Source organism: Pogoniulus pusillus, chromosome Z (genome assembly GCF_015220805.1).
Source record: "Pogoniulus pusillus isolate bPogPus1 chromosome Z, bPogPus1.pri, whole genome shotgun sequence".
In the NCBI taxonomy this organism is placed as follows: domain Eukaryota; kingdom Metazoa; phylum Chordata; class Aves; order Piciformes; family Lybiidae; genus Pogoniulus; species Pogoniulus pusillus.
Genome location: NC_087309.1, coordinates 76323553 through 76343345, shown reverse-complemented (window position 1 = coordinate 76343345; position 19793 = coordinate 76323553). Strand labels below are relative to the sequence as shown.

At 41.4% G+C, this 19793-nt stretch overlaps 2 protein-coding genes across 4 annotated transcripts in view; both read left to right on the top strand.

The window, feature by feature from the left end:
- Positions 1 to 2599, top strand: part of TUT7 (terminal uridylyl transferase 7) — a 44543-nt gene extending 41944 nt beyond the window's left edge. For all 3 annotated transcript variants that reach the window (XM_064176276.1, XM_064176274.1, XM_064176275.1), the window contains exons 27-29: positions 199 to 275; positions 456 to 519; positions 1581 to 2599. In XM_064176276.1, the coding sequence (XP_064032346.1) occupies positions 199 to 275; positions 456 to 519; positions 1581 to 1648 (209 nt within the window). In that variant the 3' untranslated portion in view covers positions 1649 to 2599. The remainder of the gene's footprint in view (positions 1 to 198; positions 276 to 455; positions 520 to 1580) is intronic.
- Positions 2600 to 7387: 4788 nt separating this feature from the next.
- Positions 7388 to 15832, top strand: ISCA1 (iron-sulfur cluster assembly 1). Its single transcript, XM_064140252.1, has 4 exons — positions 7388 to 7625; positions 9037 to 9090; positions 10601 to 10706; positions 13438 to 15832. Exons 1-4 carry the CDS (start codon positions 7545 to 7547, stop codon positions 13584 to 13586), a joined length of 390 nt encoding a protein of 129 aa, XP_063996322.1. The 5' UTR covers positions 7388 to 7544; the 3' UTR covers positions 13587 to 15832.
- Positions 15833 to 19793: the final 3961 nt, after the last annotated feature.

Below are 19793 nucleotides of genomic sequence, written 5' to 3'. Positions count from 1 at the left end.
AATACTGAGTTCTCTTAAGTGGAGTATGTTCTGTAGTCAGTGACGACATATTCTATAACAGTCATCACACGAAAATTATAAAATTGAGGAAAAACAATGTCCTACTTCCTGTGTATTATGCAGATAGAGTGTCAGTATTTGGGTTTTTTCAACCTTATGGTTCTTGAAATGGAAACTAGTTTCAAACGATCTTTTCAGGTGGTTCAAAACCAGAAGCGTTGTGTGGATCCCCTTCTTTACCCAGTGCAGCCAAACATGCTGGTAGATTAAATCAGGTAAAAGCAAAGTATCCTTTGGCTTTGATATTTTTTAATTTTCTAAAGTGCACATAAATTAATTGAAAATAGCTTCACTTAAGTTCTCTAGGAAAACATTTTAGTTTGTTGGGTTTTTTAAATTGTGGAATTACATCATTCAGTTTTATTGGTTCATCAGTGTGTCTATGTTGTTTATAGGGAGTGCTTATCCATGAAGAGAAAAAGAAGCAAAAAGGAAAAATATTTTTGAGTCCACAGTCAGGTTTGTGTATCTTAATTTCAGTTCAGCAGTTCTGCATAAAAGCATGTAGTTTTAATTTGCTTTCTCCATCAGCTCTTACAGGAACTCTGCTTTATTTGCTGAGCACCACAGCAGTATGGATATGTTGCTGGGTAATTCTGAAGTGAAGCCTGGGAAACTGCAGTATTTCAGATTTGTTTTGGAAGTAAAACAAGCATGTCCTTTCTGCACATTTTTATTTTGCAGATGGATATGGTGTGTTGTTTTCAGTCTCTCCTGTTTAGCATACGTGTGGCTCTGTGTTTCATTGGGGTGACATGTAGAATGCTTTCTTCTGAGGCTTCCTCAGAGTAATTGTCTAAAATTCCACATGATCATCTAACTTTGGAGAGGCTGTCAAAGCACATCCTTGATCTGAGCTGCCAAAATGCAAGGAAGTTAAAATTGCACTTACAAGTAGCAGTCAGATGCTAATATAGAGGTCTTTGTGTACTCTCTGGATCAAAGACACATTTTGTGTTACATGCCTTGTTAAAAATGAAGCTTCCTTACAGTAATTTCACATACTTACAGACAGGTACAGTGAAGATTTTGAAACCAACTGCTTTTTTAAGTTACTATCAGTTTCTAATATAACTGCAAACCTTTTAGCAGCTTGAGCTTTTTTCAGTAATTACATATATCGTTCTGCATGACCCAGAGGGACACCTAAGTAGTTTTTACAAACTCTAGAAAACTGAACTGCAATGAAGCATCTTAAATTCTCGGGTTTTTTGGGAAAAGACACAGTAGTTTTTGTTTTCACTGCAAGGCTTTTCCAAGTCTGAGCTTGGGGATTTTAAACACAAAGCCATTAGGCATTTAGTTAGAAAAAAAATGCTAGTTTTCAATTTTGTATTCTAGTATTTTCTACTGTGCTGCAGCAGGTAACGATCTAAAGTTGAGCTGTGTACTTAAATTATAGTTTGACTTAACAGTAATTTTGTCCTGTCTCATTGTTTCAGCAGTTTTATGTCTTTTTTTTTAATTCTTTTTTTTCTCCAAACCTTTAAAATGTGACACTTTCTTCCTCCCAATCTTAGGCAGCCTTTCCAATAAATACATGACTCAGGGCAAAGCCTCACAGAAGAGGACCCCACAAGAATCATGAGGGATATCAAGCACTGTTAAATTGCAATACCGACCCTTCCTTCATGTTAAAAAAATGTCTTTGGCTAAAGCATCTGGATTCACAGAACAGCAGCACAGACAAACTTTGACTTAAAACACCCATATTTAATTAGACTTATTTTAGATTGTTAGTACAAGCAACTGTGGAATTTAATATGGACCCCTGCTCTTAAATAGATTGTTTGAGCATTTTATTAGGAAGCCATGATGGTTTTCACTTGTTTACTTGGTAATATCATATAGGAAAAGGCAGAAAATAAAAATGAACTGTTCAAGGGTTTATTGTTCACCTGACCATTTTGAAATGCACTAAATTGTGTGCAAGCCAAATACATTATATTTTCTTCATTTTTTTCTTGAAGAAGCAAGTAATATTTATTAATGTTGTTTACTGAATCCTTGTGTACAAGTGTTAGAAATGTTTGTAGACTGCTGCCTTTTTTTCCTGTAGATGAATGAAAACATAGATGCTAGTAAACATACTTTACAGTCTCTAGCCAAACAGTGCCATTGAGATTTCTTGTGGTTTTTTTTCTGTTATGTGATTGTATGGGAGTTCATTTGCTGCTGTGCTTGTGTACAAGAAGAAAGAAAGACTAAGAAACAGGACAGTCCTGTTTGATGCTGCTAAGAATCTTCTTCAAGGCCTTGGGGATATAGACACAAAATACTTTAAGGAATAGAAGTATTACATTTGGCAACTGAGGAAAACACACATCCATTTTCATCAAAAGTGAAGAGGATCCGTGTACCAGCCAAGAATTTAATTTGTAGTATGAACTTGACTTTTACTTGAAATCCTTCCAGAGCTGGTAATGTACTGTCTTATCTTGTTCAGGAAAGAATTAGTTCCATTGTAAAATTGAAACCACTGTTATTTATGACTTTATTTCTGAAATAAAGTTTTAACAAAAAAGGAGTTTTTTTTCAATCAGCCTTAAGTTTCTGTATTTCTCCTTAGTTTAGTTTCAGAAATGTCATGTGTGCTTACAGAAATGTCATGTTTTCATTTTTTTCCTTACCCATCTATTTTTATTAAAGTTGAAAGCTAGAACTGCTGCAGTGGTCTTAGGGCACAGGGCTCCTAACTCCTGTTTTGATTTTTATTCATCCGTAGCCAGCTCTCTGTTAACTTCGAGATGTGCAACTTTCACAAACACTTTCTCTTTACATTCTTCCCTCAACATATTTTCAAGCAAAATGTGAGCCAGCAACAAACAGAAGAGAATTCCAAATTTTAAAACGTATTTCAGCTGTCTCAGTTCTAATTTAAATTTCCCAGAGACTCAAATATAGTTGATAGAACCAGTAACAATTTATAGGATGCCCTTCCCTCTTCCCCCTTCTTTCCCAAAGAAAAGGAATTAGATGTAGAGAGAGGAAAGGTAAGCACGTCCAAATAAATAATCTCACTCCAATTTGGAAGTTAAGAAAAAATTAACAATACATAAAAGGTATCTGAGGTAGGGAAGTTACAAAGGTATAGGGAGGGGACAAGAAGATACAAAATGTGTAAATACAACCAGATTTTGATGGCAACGGTTTGTCCACCTCATGAGTGATGGCCACGTGGTAAAACAAAGAGAACCAGGAACAGGATGGTGGTTGCTGGTGAGCAGGAAGGCAGAGAGAGAGAAAACAGGAAGTCCCCCTGCTTCCTAGACAGGAAGTGGGAGTGGGCTAACCACCACACCTGGCAGTGTTCAGACCCACCCCCTAGGAGAGGCCAAGACCACCTGGGGTCAGGGTCAAGACAGGGCCCCATCCTCTTTAACATCTTCATAGATGACCTGGATGAGGGCATGGAGTCAGTCATCAGCAAGTTTGCAGATGACACCAAGCTGGGGGCAGATGTGACTGGGTTGGAGGGCAGAAGGGCTCTGCAGCGGGACCTTGACCGCCTGCACAGATGGGCAGAGTCCAATGGGATGGGGTTCAATAGCTCCAAGTGCAGGGTGCTGCACTTTGGCCACAACAACCCCATGCAGAGATACAGGCTGGGGTCGGAGTGGCTGGAGAGCAGCCAGACAGAGAGGGATCTGGGGGTGCTGACTGATACCCTCCTGAACATGAGCCAGCAGTGTGCCCAGGAGGGTTAACCTTTTACGTTCAGCATATGAAATTATGGCAGGTTTTCGCTCAAAGTAAGTTCATTCTTCTACTGTTTCAGTCTTATCCCCTGAAAAAAAAAAAAAAAAAAACCCAGGTTGATGTGACTCTGATTTAGCCCTCTGTTTACAGTAAATTTCAGGTTTGCTGTACAGTAAATTTCAGGTTTGCTGATGAGGATGAAGTGTTTAAGTCTCTAAGGGACTATGGCATAATCTCAAACATAAACCTTTTTTTCCATTAATAAATCAGATTTATGTATACTCTGTTCCATTTGTGATACACTGCAATTTATCAGTAAAGATACACATTTGGACACCTCCAGGGACAATGGGTCCACTACCTTCCTGGGCAACCTATCCTAATGCCTGACCACTCTTTCCATAAATATTTTTTTCCTGATATCCAATATAAACTTCCTCTGGCCATTTTCTCTCATCCTGTCACCTGGGGATGAGGAGATTCACATCCACCTCTACAATCTCAGGTAGTTGTAAAGAGCAATGAAGACTCCCCTCAGATTCCTCTTCTCCAGAGTAAAACCAGCTTCCTCAGACACTCACAAGACAGCCCAAGCATGTGAGCTACATGCACTCTAGAGGACTTTGGTGTCACTAAATAATAAAGAGGGAAACATTTATACAGATTCAAAATACGCTTATGGGGTAGTCCAACCTTTTGGCAAAATCTGGAAAGAGTGAGGATTAATCAGTATCCAGGGGAAGGGTTTGGTCCATGGGGAATTAACTGAATGAATACTGGAATCACTGAAGTGGCCTAGTGCAGTAGCTGTTGTATTTGTAAAGAGACATCAAAGGGGCTGGCCTTCCAAATAAGGGGAAATAATCTGGCTGATAAGACAGCAAAGGAAGCAGCAGAAGGAGAGGAAATAAAGATATTCAAAGTTAAGATGGACACAGGGAAACTAATACCAGAATTCGGTATTCTGAGTTAAAAGTAATGAAGGACTCAGAGGCAAGTGAAATTGAAGGAAAGTGGTTTCTGAACGATGGACAGGAAATGGTTCCCAAGCCTGTAGAGAGGCAGACCTTAAAAAGCATTCATGAATGCACTCATTATGGAATCCGGGCTCTCTGTGATCAATTTTTGAGAAATTTTAGATGTGTTGGATTTTTTTTAATTGGCCAAGCAAATTACCCATGACTGTTTGACTTGCCAGAAGGTAAATAAGAAGGTCCCTGGTGGGGGAAGGCAGTTAGCATACAGGCGTTTTGAAAGGATCCTGTTTGATTACACTGAATTGCCTCCAGTAAGTCGGTGAAAATATCTCCTGGTGACAGTAGATCAGTTAACCCATTGGGTGGAAGAACACCCTACTGCCAGGGCAGCTTTCTGGAACAAATCGTCCCTCGGTTTGGGGCAATCAACTCAGACAGAGGTATGCATTTTACTTCTAAAATCATCAGTGACTTGACCTTGGCCTTAGGAATTAGATGGGACTATCATACTATAATACTCCCTAGAATCCTTGAAGTTCAGGATAGGTTGAGAGAATGAATCACACCTCAAAGCAAACACTGACTAAACTAATGGTAGAGACACAACTGTCATGGGTAAAGTGCTTACCTCTGACCTCACTGAATATTTGAACACAACCCCACAGAGACACAGGGTTACCTGCTTATGAGATGCTATATGGGTTACCCTACCTATTTCAGGAAGCAGGGGCCACACTAGAAACAATGCATACCACCCTAGGAACATATGTTCAGGGAATTGCTAAAAGATTAGGGGAAATGAGGATCCAAAGGTTGCTAGCCATATCAGTTCCCTTGGGGTTTAAGATTCATAAGGTTAAACCAGGAGATTAGGTCTTACTAAAAAGCTGCAAGTACATGACTAGCCCATTACTGGGAAGGGCCATTCCAGGTTCTCTTGACCACTGAGACAGGCATTCAAACAGCTGAAAAAAGACTCATGCCAGCCGTATCAGAAGAGCTGAGGTTACTTGTTTTCCTTTTGACTTACCCATCGCTCAGTTTAAATTAATGGGATAGTCTTCCTCTACTGAGGCTGTCAGGGTTTCTCACAAATACCCAGAAGTTGCTGCAGTGTACCTCCCTGGCCTGCCTCCCAGTTTGGGAATGGCAGGGCAGTTCAAGCTGCTTCCAAGCTGTCAGGCAAGTCTATGTCCCACAACAGTAGCTGGGTTCCAATCACAGAGCTCTTGCACAGCCCCTTCCCCAGAAGGAAGGGAGGAAGCCGGTAGCTAAAAACACACATGCAGTGTCTTACTCCTGTAAGATTCCACTGGGCACTGACTCTATATTGTGTATGCTTCACTGTGGGATTTGTATGAACTAGAGCACTCCACAGACAAAATTACAGAATCATTTCTGTTAGAAAAGACCTTTAGTCAGTTGAGTCTAACCATTATCTAACTCAACCAAGTCTGGTGCTAAACCATGTCCCTTAACACCACATCTATGCATCTCAAGGGATGGTGATTCAACCACCTCCCTGGGAAAGCCTGTTTCAGTGTTTAATAACCACATCAGTCAAGTTTCTTCTATACTCAACCTAAACCTCCCCTGATGCAACTTGAGTCCATTTCCTCTTGTCCTATCATTTGTTACCAGCGGAAAGCCACCAACACTCACCTCATTAGAGTCTCCTTTCCGGTAATAGTCACAGTCCTTCACCTTCCTTTTCTCCAGACTAAACAGTTCCAGTTGCCTCAGCTACTCCTCAGAAAGACTTTCCACCGAGGCCCTTCACCGGCTTTGTTGTCCTTCTCTGGACACAGTCCAGGAAATCAATGTCCCTCTTACAGTGAGTGACCCAAAACTGTACACATCATTCGAAGCAAAGCCTTACCAGTGCTGAGTACAGAGGCCTATCACCTTCCTACCCGTGCTGGACACTTTTGATACAGAATAGGAAGCTGATGGCCTTCTTGGCCACCTGAGCACAGTACTGGCTCATGTTCAGCCTTCTGTCAACCAGCACCCTCAGGTACTTTCTTCCAGCCGACTTCACAGCCACTCTGGCAAGCCTGTGGCATTGCATGGGGCTGGTGTGACGTTAAGTGCAAGATCTGACACTTAGCCCTCATACCGCTGGCCACAGATCATCGATCCAGCCTGTCCGGGTACCTCCGTACGGCCTTGCTACCCTCGAGCAGCTCAGCGCTCCCTCTCATATTAGTGTCACCTGCAAACTTAATGAGGGTGCACTTGATCTCCTCATCCAGACGACCGACACAGATATTAAACAAGACTGGCCCCGAAACTCAGCTCTGGGAAATGCCACTCCACCAACCAGATTTAACTCCATTCGCTGCCCCCTGGCAGTGCCAATGCTTCATATGTAATCGCTTCACGGAAAGTCGTTTTGTTTGTGCGACCATCAATAAATATTCATGTTCTCAGCCCGCACTTCCCCGTGGATGGGCACTATGTACTCAGAGGCAGAGAACTGTATGCCTGTCGCCTCCCCTGGCAGCCCGCACTAACAGAAAACACCTGCCGCGGCCTCGCTGCCCAAGCCCGCTGTTATCTCTAGGCGCAAGCCTCTTGCGCGCCACACCCGCCCTGCCCTGCCCTGCCCTGCCCTGCCCAGCCCGGCGCAGCCCGAGGCCAGCCCTGCTGCCGCGGCGCTGAGAGCGGCGGAACCTCCGCTGCCTGCCGATCACAGCCAGACGCCCAATAGGGGCGGGTGTCGGCAGCGTGCTGTGCGTCGTGGCGTCACTGCGTGACGTCGGCGGTGCCCATGGCAGAGGGTAGAGGACAGGGCGGAGGGGGATCATGGCCTCGTCGGTGGTGAGGGCCACGGTGCGCGCCGTCAGCAAGCGGAAGATCCAGGCTACGCGCGCCGCCCTCACCCTGGTCAGTGCCCGCGGCGGGTGGGAGCGGTAGGACGCGGGCCCCTGTAGCGTGTGCCTCCTCACCGGTGCAGGAGACGCACCGTGGGCCGAGTGCTGAGCCTTTTCGCCAGGCCTTCCCCTGCCTGCCTGCCTGTCTGCCTGCCCCGCGGCAGGTAGTACATCCAGCCCCGGGCTGCCGGTGACGGGCCGAGGGCAGGCCGCTACGCCCGTCTGCTTCGGGCGCGGCGCGGCGCTGCCCGCCCGACCTGCCAGTATGCAGCAGGCGAGGCGCCTCTGATTCGGGCCGTGCCGGAGGTGTGGGGGGGTGAGACTCTCGGAGTGGAGGAGCGGGCGAGGATTAGCGCCGTTAACCCTTGCAGGTTGCCAGCTGTGCTCTGCGGATGGAATTTACTTGGTAGGAAAGGGCTATGGGGAGACTGAAAGCGGCTTTTAACCTGTTCCTGATTTTACCGGGAAGGAGCTGTTGCGCCTTGATAGTTAGACTGGGCAGAAGGCCCCGTGCACTCTGTGGCAGCCTTTGCAAAAGTCAAGGGCTGCTAAGAGAAAGGGGAACATCAGTGTGGTCCCTTTTTGCACAGTGTATTTATTTTTTCTAAAAAGCAACAACAAAACAAACGCAAACGCAAAGAGTTTATCTGCAGAAGCCGACGAGTAGGCCATTTTCAGGAAGGCTTTGCATCCTTAAGTGTGTTTGCTATGAGCAGCGGCATTGAGAAGGCTGCTCTCTGTAGAGGAGTTTCAGAGAATAAGTGCAGTCCCTTTCAGGAGTAATTTCAGATTAAATGCTTATAATTAAGTAATTTGTCAGAGCAGGTAATTCCTGTTTAATAGCAATTCTGTGACAAAAAATAATACCAGTGATTCAAAAAGCATATTGCAAACCTTTATGTGTTTTAAATCTGCTCGTGGTGAGGATTTAATGTTACCAAAGCTTTTCCTTTTTTCAGTTTATGTTCTTTAAGGTGTATGTGACAAAAGTCTTGCAAGAGAAAAATTACTTAACTGAATTATCATACTGATTTTGTAGGGAAAAGAAAAAAAAAATCCTAACATTCAGGACTGTAACTCTTGAGCTCTCTGCTGGCAGTATGGGTGTGGAATGGGGTGAAGAAGTACTGTGTTCTGCATAGATTCCATTCAGCTATCTGTTTTACAGCACAGTGCGTGTCTTCAGATATTTCAAGCAGAGCAGAGCCTAGTCAGTACTGACAGATGGCTGATGTTGAAGGTGGACTTCGTAGATAGGACTCAAATGTAAACAAAATTTGAGTCCCTAGTGTTGAAACAGAAATACTTTATATTACAACTGAGCATGTTGCAGACTTTAGTATGTGCAAGCACTCACTGCAAATAAACAAAAAAACCCTAACATTTCAAATTCGCATCTTTTTTGTTGTTGTTGTTTTTTTCAGACTCCATCAGCTGTTCAGAAGATAAAACAGCTTCTAAAAGATAAACCTGAGCATGTAAGTATAAACAGGACCAGCCTGCCAGTGTGCTAAGGAGTTAGCACAGCCTATGATTGAAAAGTATTTCTAGCTAACTGGGAGGGAAATGTGTAAGCTTGTTTATATATCAAGCTTTATTTCTGTATAAAAAGAAATGTAGGTGGTAACTGACGAATGATCTTTCACTGTGCAGTTAAGGTGGGTAAAGTTGAAAAAACTTGAACGTATTTTTGAGCTATATTTTAATGAAGCCTTTTAGTATCTCATAGTGGCTACTTCAGGCAGGGAAAGACATCATCAGCTGTTGGTATTAAGTTATTGTTTAAGTTCTTGTAGGAATACTTGTGAAGTATTCAGTAGTAGATTAATTATAAATCAAGCATTAGCTTTTCTTCTTTACAGTAAGTTTTTGTCATGGTTTAACCCCAGTTATCAGCTAAGCGCTGTACAGCCACTTGGCCACTCCTCCACCATCCTCCCAATGGGATGAGGAAGAGAACGAAAAATGAGAAGGTTAATCTGCAATGAACTAGACTCTTTATTCTAATGTTCTAAGCTGCCCTAAAGAAACGGTCAGCCTACAGCTTAGCTGGTCTGTCATGCCCTTGATGTAAATTGTGGCTGTGTTTTCCAGCCCATTATTTCTGTCAGTTCCTGGTCAGGAAGGTATTTATTCTGAAAAGACCAAATGCTGCTTGAGATTCAGATTACTTGATGAGAAGTTAGGTTTTTTTGTATTTTTATTGTAACATTGATTATTAAGTTAGACAATGATTTTCCTCCTCAGTTATGAAGCACTGGTGTGTAGAGTGATACAGATACGTTGGAAAGATTGCTGTGCACAAATAGTTTTCTGTTTCCTTGAAACCTTTTCTCAGTTCTTACGGAGATGCTCTTTTTGGCAGACATGTTAGATAATATGAATGTTGCACATTGACAGTATTAGTTTTTAAGGTCAGTTAAAGCAGCAAATAAGCACACTCAGTTTAAGGAGGGTATTGCTTTTTAAGTGAGACGGGCATTAGAGGTAATGAAGTCATTGAAGTAGATTTTTCTAAACTTTGATGTGGATTGAGTTTCTGTTCAGTGTAACTGCAGTCATTCTGTGAAAATTTAGTAAAAGTCTTTGTCTTGCTCCCACAGCTTCATATGCTACTGTCAACAATCTTAACATAGCTTTTGAGTTAGCATCTAAGTAGAGCTTCATTTGAAGTCACAAAAATACCCATCTTTGAAATCTGACTGACATTGTGAGACCAGGCATCTACAGGAGTGCCAACAATTTAGTATGTCTAAACTTCAGCATACCTCATCTGCTGTAGCAAATATCTGGTGCTTGCTTTTACCTTTGCAGTCAGTTTTGTAAGAGAGAAAAATACTACCTCTTAACCCATTAAGACAATTTCTGCTTTATGCAGTGGAGAAAAATAAATGTCAGCGTTTTGTTCTGCATACTTTTTGTTTTATTTTGGAATCAGTTTTTAAAAAGTCATGAATGTGATGGAGTTTTCTTTGGTTTTGTTTCTAGGTAGGTGTGAAAGTAGGTGTTCGCACAAGAGGATGCAATGGACTTTCTTACACCTTAGAATATACAAAATCGAAGGGAGACTCTGATGAAGAAGTAGTTCAAGATGGTGAGTTTCTGATGCAGCACAGAAAACTTCTGTGTTGGGGAGGAAAAACAACTTAATTACAGGTTTGTTAGGTTAGGATTTGCCTGAAGTAACAAATTATAGCAAAGGGTCATACACTTCTTTAAAGGAATTGCTGTCACCTTGGTTTCTGTTTTGAAGTAACCAGTTTGTTAAAATCTGCAGTCCATCGTTCATGTTTTTGAAGGTGGCTAATAGCAGACTTTGAGAGATAATGACAAGCAGGACAAGGGATGTGTAAATGATTATCGGCATACCCAAAACAAGGCTTGGCAATGCATAGAAGTTATTTGCAAAGCATTTTTTCAATCTAGCTAGTTGCCTTCACTTATTTGTCGTTTCCTTTTAACTTCTTCATGCATTTGACTTTTAAATTGCTTTGTAACAGCAGGTTCTGTGATGTTAGTTTAAGAATGTTTTTAAATTGTTTTCATAAGCTTTCTGCCTCATAATTTCATTGAGCATTCTGTGATAGGTCTATCAGTAAAATTCCTGTCATGATTTAAACACAGCCAATAATTAAGCCCCACAAAGAATGGCAAAATGAGGAAGACCATTTAATAGGTAAATCAAATGCCATGCATGCCAACAAAGGCAAATAAATACAGAGCTCTTTCACCACTTCCAGTTCAGCCATCTTTTGGAAAGCAGGGCTCTATCACATGTAATGGTACTTGAGAAGACAAATGCTATCCATCTGAACGTTGGTCATTTAGGGTCAGCTGGCCCAGCTGTGTGCCCTCCCAGCCTACTTGCTGGTTGGGTGATGAGTTGAGCAGAAAAACTCTTTGACACTGGGTAAACTCTGTACAGCAGTAGGGAAAACTTTCCTGTATTGCTAATGCTGTTACTAGCACAAATCCAAAATGTAGCCCCATACAAGCTACTATGAAGAAAATCAATCCTACCTCAGCCAAAGCCAGCACAGTTCTGTAAGATGTTCTAATTTTTATGAATCTTTGTCAGTGTTCTGTCAAATACAGATTTTTATAGAAGGATAATTGTGCTTGTTTTGGTATGTAAGTGGGATAACAAATTATTTTCTTACATAAAGTAAAAGAAATAATACTTCTAGCCAGGTAGAGCTTATTTTCCACCTGTCACCCTTCTCAAAAATGTTACTGTCTTATACAGAGAACTACTTTAAACTTCAGCAAGTTAGTAAATTGAACTAGGAGTATGTGAGATGAAGACTAACACCTAATTCTGCAGATGCCTCTTGATTTCAAATTTATCTGACTTCTGGAGTTATCTCTTATGCTTGACTCAGAGCTGGCCTAGCTTACAGTGCTGAAAACACATTTTTCAGAAGACATTCCCTGTTTCACGTCTTAAGGATGCTAAAAGCAGTTTCCCTCTCTTGTATATGAGACTCTAAGTTCCAAAGCCAGACGTGTTTCAGGTGTGTCTCTATGCTTTTATTTTGGTTTAGTTGCTTCTAGAGAGATTGCCAGTGAAGGCTATGAATTTTTATATAGCTGTGCTCAATAATCCTCATGGACCTAACACCATCATGGCCGTTAAACCGTGTACCAAAGGGCCACGTCCATGCAATTTTTGAACACCTCTAGGGACGGTGACTCCACCAACAACATGTTCAACCTATTCCAATGCCTGACCATAAAGAAAGTCTTCCTAATATGCAATCTAAACTTGCCCTGGCACAATTTCAGGCCATTTCCTCTTATCACCTGATACTAGAGAAAGAAGACTCACTCCCACCTCTATACAGCCTTCTTTTGGGTAGTTGTAGAGAGCAGTGAGGTATCCCTCTGACTCTTCCAGACTAACCAATTCTGGTTTCCTCAGCCACTCCTCACTGTACACTGTTCACTATCATCATTGCCGTTCTCTGCACAACCCCCAAAAACTAAATGTCCCTGTAGCCAGAGGGCCAAAACCAAACACAGTGTTTGAGGTGTGGTCTCACTAGTGTCAAGTACAGGAGTACAATCATTTCCCTGCTCTTGACGTCTACACTGTTCCTGATGCAGATTGGGATGCTAGTGGCCTTGGCCACCCGAGTACACTGCTGGCTCATGTTCTCCTGACTGTCAGCCAGCACCCGTGGGTCCTTTTCTACTGGGCAGCTTTACAGCAGCTCTGCCCCAACCCTGTAGGTTTGTCTGTGCTTCTTGTGACCTCGGATTGCAGGACCTAACACTAAACCTTGTGCAACTGACCTTGGCCCATTGATCCAACTTGTCCAGATCTCTTTGCAGAGCCTGTATGTTTTCGTCTCAATGCCTGTTACGCTACAAGTGCTTTCTAGTAGTCTCTCGTGACATTAGTTCTTTTTCCTGCTTACTGGTACAATTTTAAGTTGGTTGTTTTTTTTGTTTTGGGTGGGTTTGGGGTTTTTGTTTGTTTGCTTGTTTATTTTTAATCTGTAGTCTGTGGACAGCTGAAGCAGTCTACTTGCATCTTCTTGCCATATTTGCAGTTTCAAAGTTCAAGTAACTTTCCAGAGAGGTAGACACATTGTATGTTTTAGAAGAGGGAGCTCTTTCTAGATCCTGAGGCAAAACACCAATTCTTGATCCTTGAAAGTTATGGTATTTTGAAAGTTCATGCTAGGCCAGGTGAACCAAGTTAGACTGGTGGTCTTCATACTTAGGTTTTTTTTTTGTAACACTGATTGAAAAAGAATTTCAAGTGAATAATTATTTTGCTGTATATGTAGATATTTTTTTTTTTCTTTGTTGTCTTCAAGGGGTTAGAGTGTTTATTGAAAAGAAGGCACAGCTGACACTTCTAGGAACTGAAATGGACTATGTAGAAGACAAACTGTCCAGTGAATTTGTCTTCAATAATCCAAACATCAAAGGAACCTGTGGCTGTGGAGAAAGTTTTAACATCTGATGTCTCAGGACTACTACTTTGACTTTGAACACCCCTGAACATTTATTGTTACAGATTTTGGAAGCAAATTCATTTTCTTCAGATTCATAGGGTTTGTAAAGTGTAGATACCATTAAGAAAAATAATTGATTCTGAAAATGTAAATTGATTTGTTATATTCCACCACTGATGTAGTTATGCTATAATTTATGCTCAGTTTGAATCCAAAAGGTAAGAACAGTGAGTGCTGTGGTAACATCTCTGTACTTGCACATGCCAAGGAAATAAAACCTCACTGTTTTGTTCCTTTGTCTATTCATACTTCCTCATTCAAAAGCCATTTGCAAGCATATGTTGCCTGTGTTTTCCGCTTTGATGTGGGCCAGGAGAGGGCAGAGGAGGCAAAACCAGAAAACAACTAAACCATTTCGCTATGTTTGTCATTAAGGGTTTATGTACACAGTCACAGAGTCTTCAGCTTCAGAGTCCTCTTTTCTGGGGATCTATTTTCTCATAAACACAGAGAAATTAAAAAACAAGCTCACATGTTAGCATAGAGGTAGGTTACCATAGCACTGCTTGAAGAAATACTTGAAAATGGCCTAACCCAGTTTTACTTTCCCTTGTTGAAGACACAGACTCTGTTGTACTTCATTTTCAAGGAGATGAAATACGTTTAAGCACTAGGCTATTAAAGCAAGATACACTCAGGCTCCGTTTTACACATTTCTTGACTTAAATTGTAAAGTTGGTTAAGCAGCCCGTGTTCGTGGATTGTTCTGTCTGTGCACCAAAAGCTATTGAACACCTTTTTGAGACAGAAATGCCCTGTTCTCAGTGCTTTTTGTTTGGTAGTTCTACTAATCTCATTGCAGCTTGAATTCTGTTTTGTAACACTGTAGGCACTAGGCATTTTCACTAAAGCTTATGGCAAAACTCCTGTCTTGAAGGTAATTTGGTAACCTGACAGAATTTGTAATCTTAAAACTTCTAGTATTTAGTAATTGGTAAATGAATTATTATATTTATAGGATGCCCTTTTTTCTTTGGAATTTAAACTTGCTTTCTCCTAATCAAAATTCTGGTTTGGAAACCACTGATTTGTTTTTTTCAAGATTATATGAAGTCTTTCACTCTTCTTCACTGCTGTTCAGGCACAATTGTGAATGTCTCAGTAGGCCTTTTCAAAGGCCTCTAGTATGAGGGAAGTACCGTAGCTTCCTTTTATCTCCATGTTTCTCCAGTTGTTCAGAGATTAAGTTGTGCAGCTAAGCTGCGCACTTGTGCAGAAGAGAACTTGTTTGCCTGGGCAACAACAGGGACTGGGGTCTTGCAGTAAAGGATGGGCAAGTGTTAAATGGGAGTAAGGCTGCATGTTGAGAGATCCAGAGGTCATGTTGGTTTGTACAGTTGTACACATGTGGCTGTCATCAACTTTGTAACAGTAATGTGCTGAAGATGTAGAATTGCAGCTACACCTCTTTCCTCTGCACCTTTTCTGAGATGTAGAGGAAAGAATAAAAATTAAAATACTGATCTGTTTTATGTAGTGCAGAGGAAGATGTTAGAGTTTTCACACTTGCAGTTAATACTTGAATTTGGTTGTATACTTTTATCACCTCTTGATTGAAAAATACCATTTCCTTCACCGGTCAGTTGTACACACTTACTTCATACAGTAATTAAGGAGTTAATGGTTATACACCATCTGTGTAGCATTTATAGTGCCATAACTCTTACAGTCTTGCCAAATGGAAAAAAACCCAACCAAACAAAGCAAGCAGTTAATGTGATGTAACTGGATTAGGATTTTTTAAAAGTCCAGGTTAAGGGACACTTCTTTAGATTGCATTTTCCTGATTGCTAGAGGGCAAGATTTCAAATGTGGTAGCACTGGTGGTTGCTAAGGGCGCTAGTACTTATTTCACTTGTTTTGGTGTATTTTGGAGTGAAGGGGATTGATTTGTGATTTTCTTGTTTGTTTGTTTGTTTTCAGACCTGTGGCATGGATAGCAATCCTTTTCATGTCTTTCATGCATATGCCTTGAATGAAAGTTCACACTTTTATGCTCTCATGAAATAATCCTCTAAATTGACACTTTACTAAGACACTTCACGCACAATGTGTTAAACTTCTGTCAAAGTGCTACTTACAGTTGCATAGAAATATCGGTTTGTTGATTGATCCATTATAATTTTGTGCAATACTGTATGTCAAGTTCTCAGTTACAACAATAAATACTGCCTGTTGGTAGACATTAAATACTGCTATGTTGGCTGATTCTGTTTATGGTAATAAGCAAGTGCTAAGGGGAGAGAATAGGTTTGTGTTCTGGGATAAGCAGATACAGTAGTTTTGTTACATGAGTTAGTATTTTCCAGAAATGTTAAACATTTCCAAATGCTCACTGCATTGGAATAGCATAGAAATACATGGGAAAAAAACAAACAGTATCATGTGCATAGAGGTGTTTACATGTAAAGAAGGACAGGTTGCTAATGCAGACTCATGCTAAACTTCACATCATTTTCAGGGTAAAAATCCGAATGGGCGTGATATTTCAGACTTCCACATACCAGAAAGCTGTAGTGATTTGTTTTCATGCAGGTTAAAGATTCCAAAGTAGCTGTTGACACAGAGAGGCTTGTCCTGTTACCTGAAGATTCTGTGCAACAGAAGTGAAGTTATAAATGCTGGAAAAGTGCTAGAGATCATTAAAACAATTGCATGTTCATGATGGTAGAGAGGGAACTTAGGTCCTTCATGCATTCAGAAGCCAGGAAACACCACCTTCCTGTTAGTGCTCCTACTGAACTTGTGAAACACAGTAGCATGTTGGTATTTCTGGTCCACTCATCTTTATAGTTCTTTCTGAATGGCTCAAGAAGAAAAGCTTAGAAAAACAGGGAATGGTTCCATATGAAAGTCATTCTGAGAATGATTTGACAAAATATGAACTCCAAAATAAAAAAAATTAGATGCAGGTAATGGGACTGAAATTTAATGAAGAAATTTTTCAGGTGGGATTCCACCTGCCATACTTTGCTTCTGCTGTTTGATTTTTGGGGGGTGTACAGAGTCTAGTTAAGCTTTCTGGAGCCCAAAAACCTATCAGAACAAACAATAATAGGATTCCTTCCCCCTGTGGAAAGAAATGAATTGGATACAGAGAGTGAAAATGGGTAAAATACGCAAAGAATAGTCTTGCTCCAATTTGGAAGTCAAAAGAAAAAACTTTTTATGATAAATAAAAGGTATTTAAGGTGAGGGGAGTTACAAAAGTATAAGGAAGAGAAATGAAATACAAAATATATATATACAAAACCAGACTGATGGTAACAGATGGTGGTAGATTCAGGAAGTGGTTGTTGGGTTTTTTGGGGGAGGTGTGTGTATGTTGTTTGTTTGGGTATAGCGGATTTTGTGGGTTTTTTTTGGGCTGCGGGAAAGGTTATTTGTTTATTGCTTGGTTTGAGTTTTTTGTTGATTGGTTGACTATTTTAATTGTAACTATTATTTTCCCCATTATTTAAATCAGTTCCTTCACTAGTAGAAAAATTACCCAACAGTGCTACTCCTGTGCCTACACCGGTTGCCTGGCCATGTATTGCAGAATTCATTATGCTACAATTCTGCAGTCTTCTCTGGCAGAATAACTCCACAGCTGTCTGATACAGAGCATGAGTGTGCACCTTTGTGTTTGTCTCAAAAAAAAAAACCCAGTATTAAGACAGAGTATTAAGAGACATTTTTTGTTGTTGTTATCAGTACAAATTTTTGTCTGATGAGTGATCTGCCAGTCACTGAACAATTCATCCTGCTTTGTATTCACTGCCACTTCTAAAACACTAAGAGAGGCTCCTTCAGTGTGGGCAACAAAAATGCAAGTGCTTAATGGAATTCCAAGAGCATTTTTGGTGGAGCAGCATTTTAATATCAATTTTTGTATGCAGTATGTGGCATTTTCTTTAGAGAGAGGTACAGCAAGGGAAGATAAACCAATGGATTTAAGCAAGGTCTTCACCCTCGACCCTTATGATCCCCCTGAGAGTGCTTTTCTTCACCCTGTGCATGCCTCAGCTGGCAACAGCACCTCTTGAGCTCCTTGCAGGGTGCAAGCCCAGGTGTTCCAGCCCACGTCTGTCTCGAGGCAAGGTCCCTGCTTCTCTTCAAAGATGCAACTGGAAATGCTGGCTGACAGGGACAATTAGTGGTAGCAAGTCTTCAGCATTCCTGTTTCACAGGTGACTCAACTGTTGCCTGCTACCTGACACTTCCTATCACGCTTCCTGAATACTGGAATACTTCTGCTCAAACTGATGAAAACTGTTATTCATCTCTGCTGTTTGCTCTTGTATTCTGTGCTAACTGTTCCTGGTGGATGACAGAAGACTGCAGGAAAATAAAACACCAAATCACATCAGAACTGTGGAATGCAGAGGCAGAGCTTTCTGAACAGCTTTGGCTATTAAAGCATTGGGGTTTTTTTTCACCACTCCTAGTAGTGTGGTACTGTACTTCATTAATGTTGTGTCCAGCTTCAGATTGTTGCACATTTGTTTCTGACAATTATTATAGTGTTTAGGGTAACAAAATTCCCTTGCTGGTGCAGCACAGCTGGATGAGAGGTGGATGAGAAGCTCGATATGAGCCAGCAGTGTGCTCTTGCAGCCCAGAAAGCCAACCAGATCTTGGGCTGTAGCATCAAGAGAAGTGTGGCCATCAGCTCGAGAGAAGTGATCCTCCCCCTCTGCTCTGGTGAGACCCCCACCTGGAGTATGGCATCCAGTTCTGGAGCTCCTATTACAAGAGGGATATGGATGCGCTGGAATGTGTCCAGAGAGGGCTGGAGCTCCTCTCCTATGAGGGGAGACTGAGGAACTTGGGGCCGTTCAATTTGGAGAGGAGAAGGCTCCAAGGTGACCTTATTGTGGCCTTTCAGTATCTTAATGGGGCCTACAAGAAAGCTGGGGAGAGATTTTTTAGGATGTCAGGTCATGATAGGACTAGGGAGAATGGAACAAAGCTAGAAGTGCATAGATTCAGACTGAATGTTATGAAGAAGTTCTTCAGCATGAGGGTGGTGAGACCCTGGAATGGGATGCCCAGGGAGGTGGTCAAAGCCCAATCCCCAGAGGTGTTTAAGGCCAGGCTGAATGAGACTCTATACAGCCTGATCTAGTGTGAGGTGTCCCTGCCCATGGCAGGGAGGTTGGAACTATATGATCCTTGTGGTGCATTCCAACCCTGACTGATTCTGTGATTCTAAACCATTCTATGTTCTCTAAGGAAATAAGATCTGCAAAGCTGACCTACCAAATGGCAGAGGAGGGAGTCTTGTGAAGGTAAGATGTCAGTGTTTCTGCAAAAACTAATGAAGCGAGGCTAAAACAACAAAAATATGCAGCTTCCAAACAGATTTCAAAGTCTGCAGTACCTGAGAAAATACCTTTGCCTAGTCAATTGCAAATTTAATATTAAATTTGACACCCCCCAGTATGATAATGAGCCAAACAGAGTACATGCTAAACGTAGATGACTATGTTACTTAACTCTCCACCCAAAATATGCTGCCACCTAGAAGGCAGAGACAGCTGGTGTTAGGGTATAAAAATATGTGAGGAACATCTCTTTGAGCAGGGAAAGACTTCTGATTTAGCACAAATCAGAGCAGTCAACAGGCTGTGCTCCTTTTCCTCCATGCAGAACAGGGACACCTTGGTAAGAGCTCTGCACTCAAACACAGCTTTATTGTTGCTGCATTCCTACTACAGCTCTGCACTGTTGCAAAGATTTGTGTCTCCATCTTTGTCAGCTGTTACCTGGGATTTATGAACTTGAGCTCAATCTCTTGCAACAAGTGCATTTAGCACTAGCAAGCCCAGAACTGTTGTGTTTGTCACTTTAATAAATTCAACTCATGGATTATTTTGACCTTTTGAACATGTGTCAGTGCAAGTCCTTACCGAGGCACTGCAAAAGAGGCAAACAATAATTTTGTTAAACAGTTCCAGTAAGAAACCTGAGGCTCTGAAATAGGCAGACTTTGGGATCTGACCCATAATGTGACAAAAGCAGTTTTAGAAGACTCAGAAGAACACTTCTGAACTTCAGGCTTGAGAGTTTTCAGAGAAAACTGTTAGACAATGCACTTGCCATCTTGAATCTTACTGAAATCTGCAATCCAGGACTGTACTTAAACTGGTTTTAACAGGCCTGCATTGTGA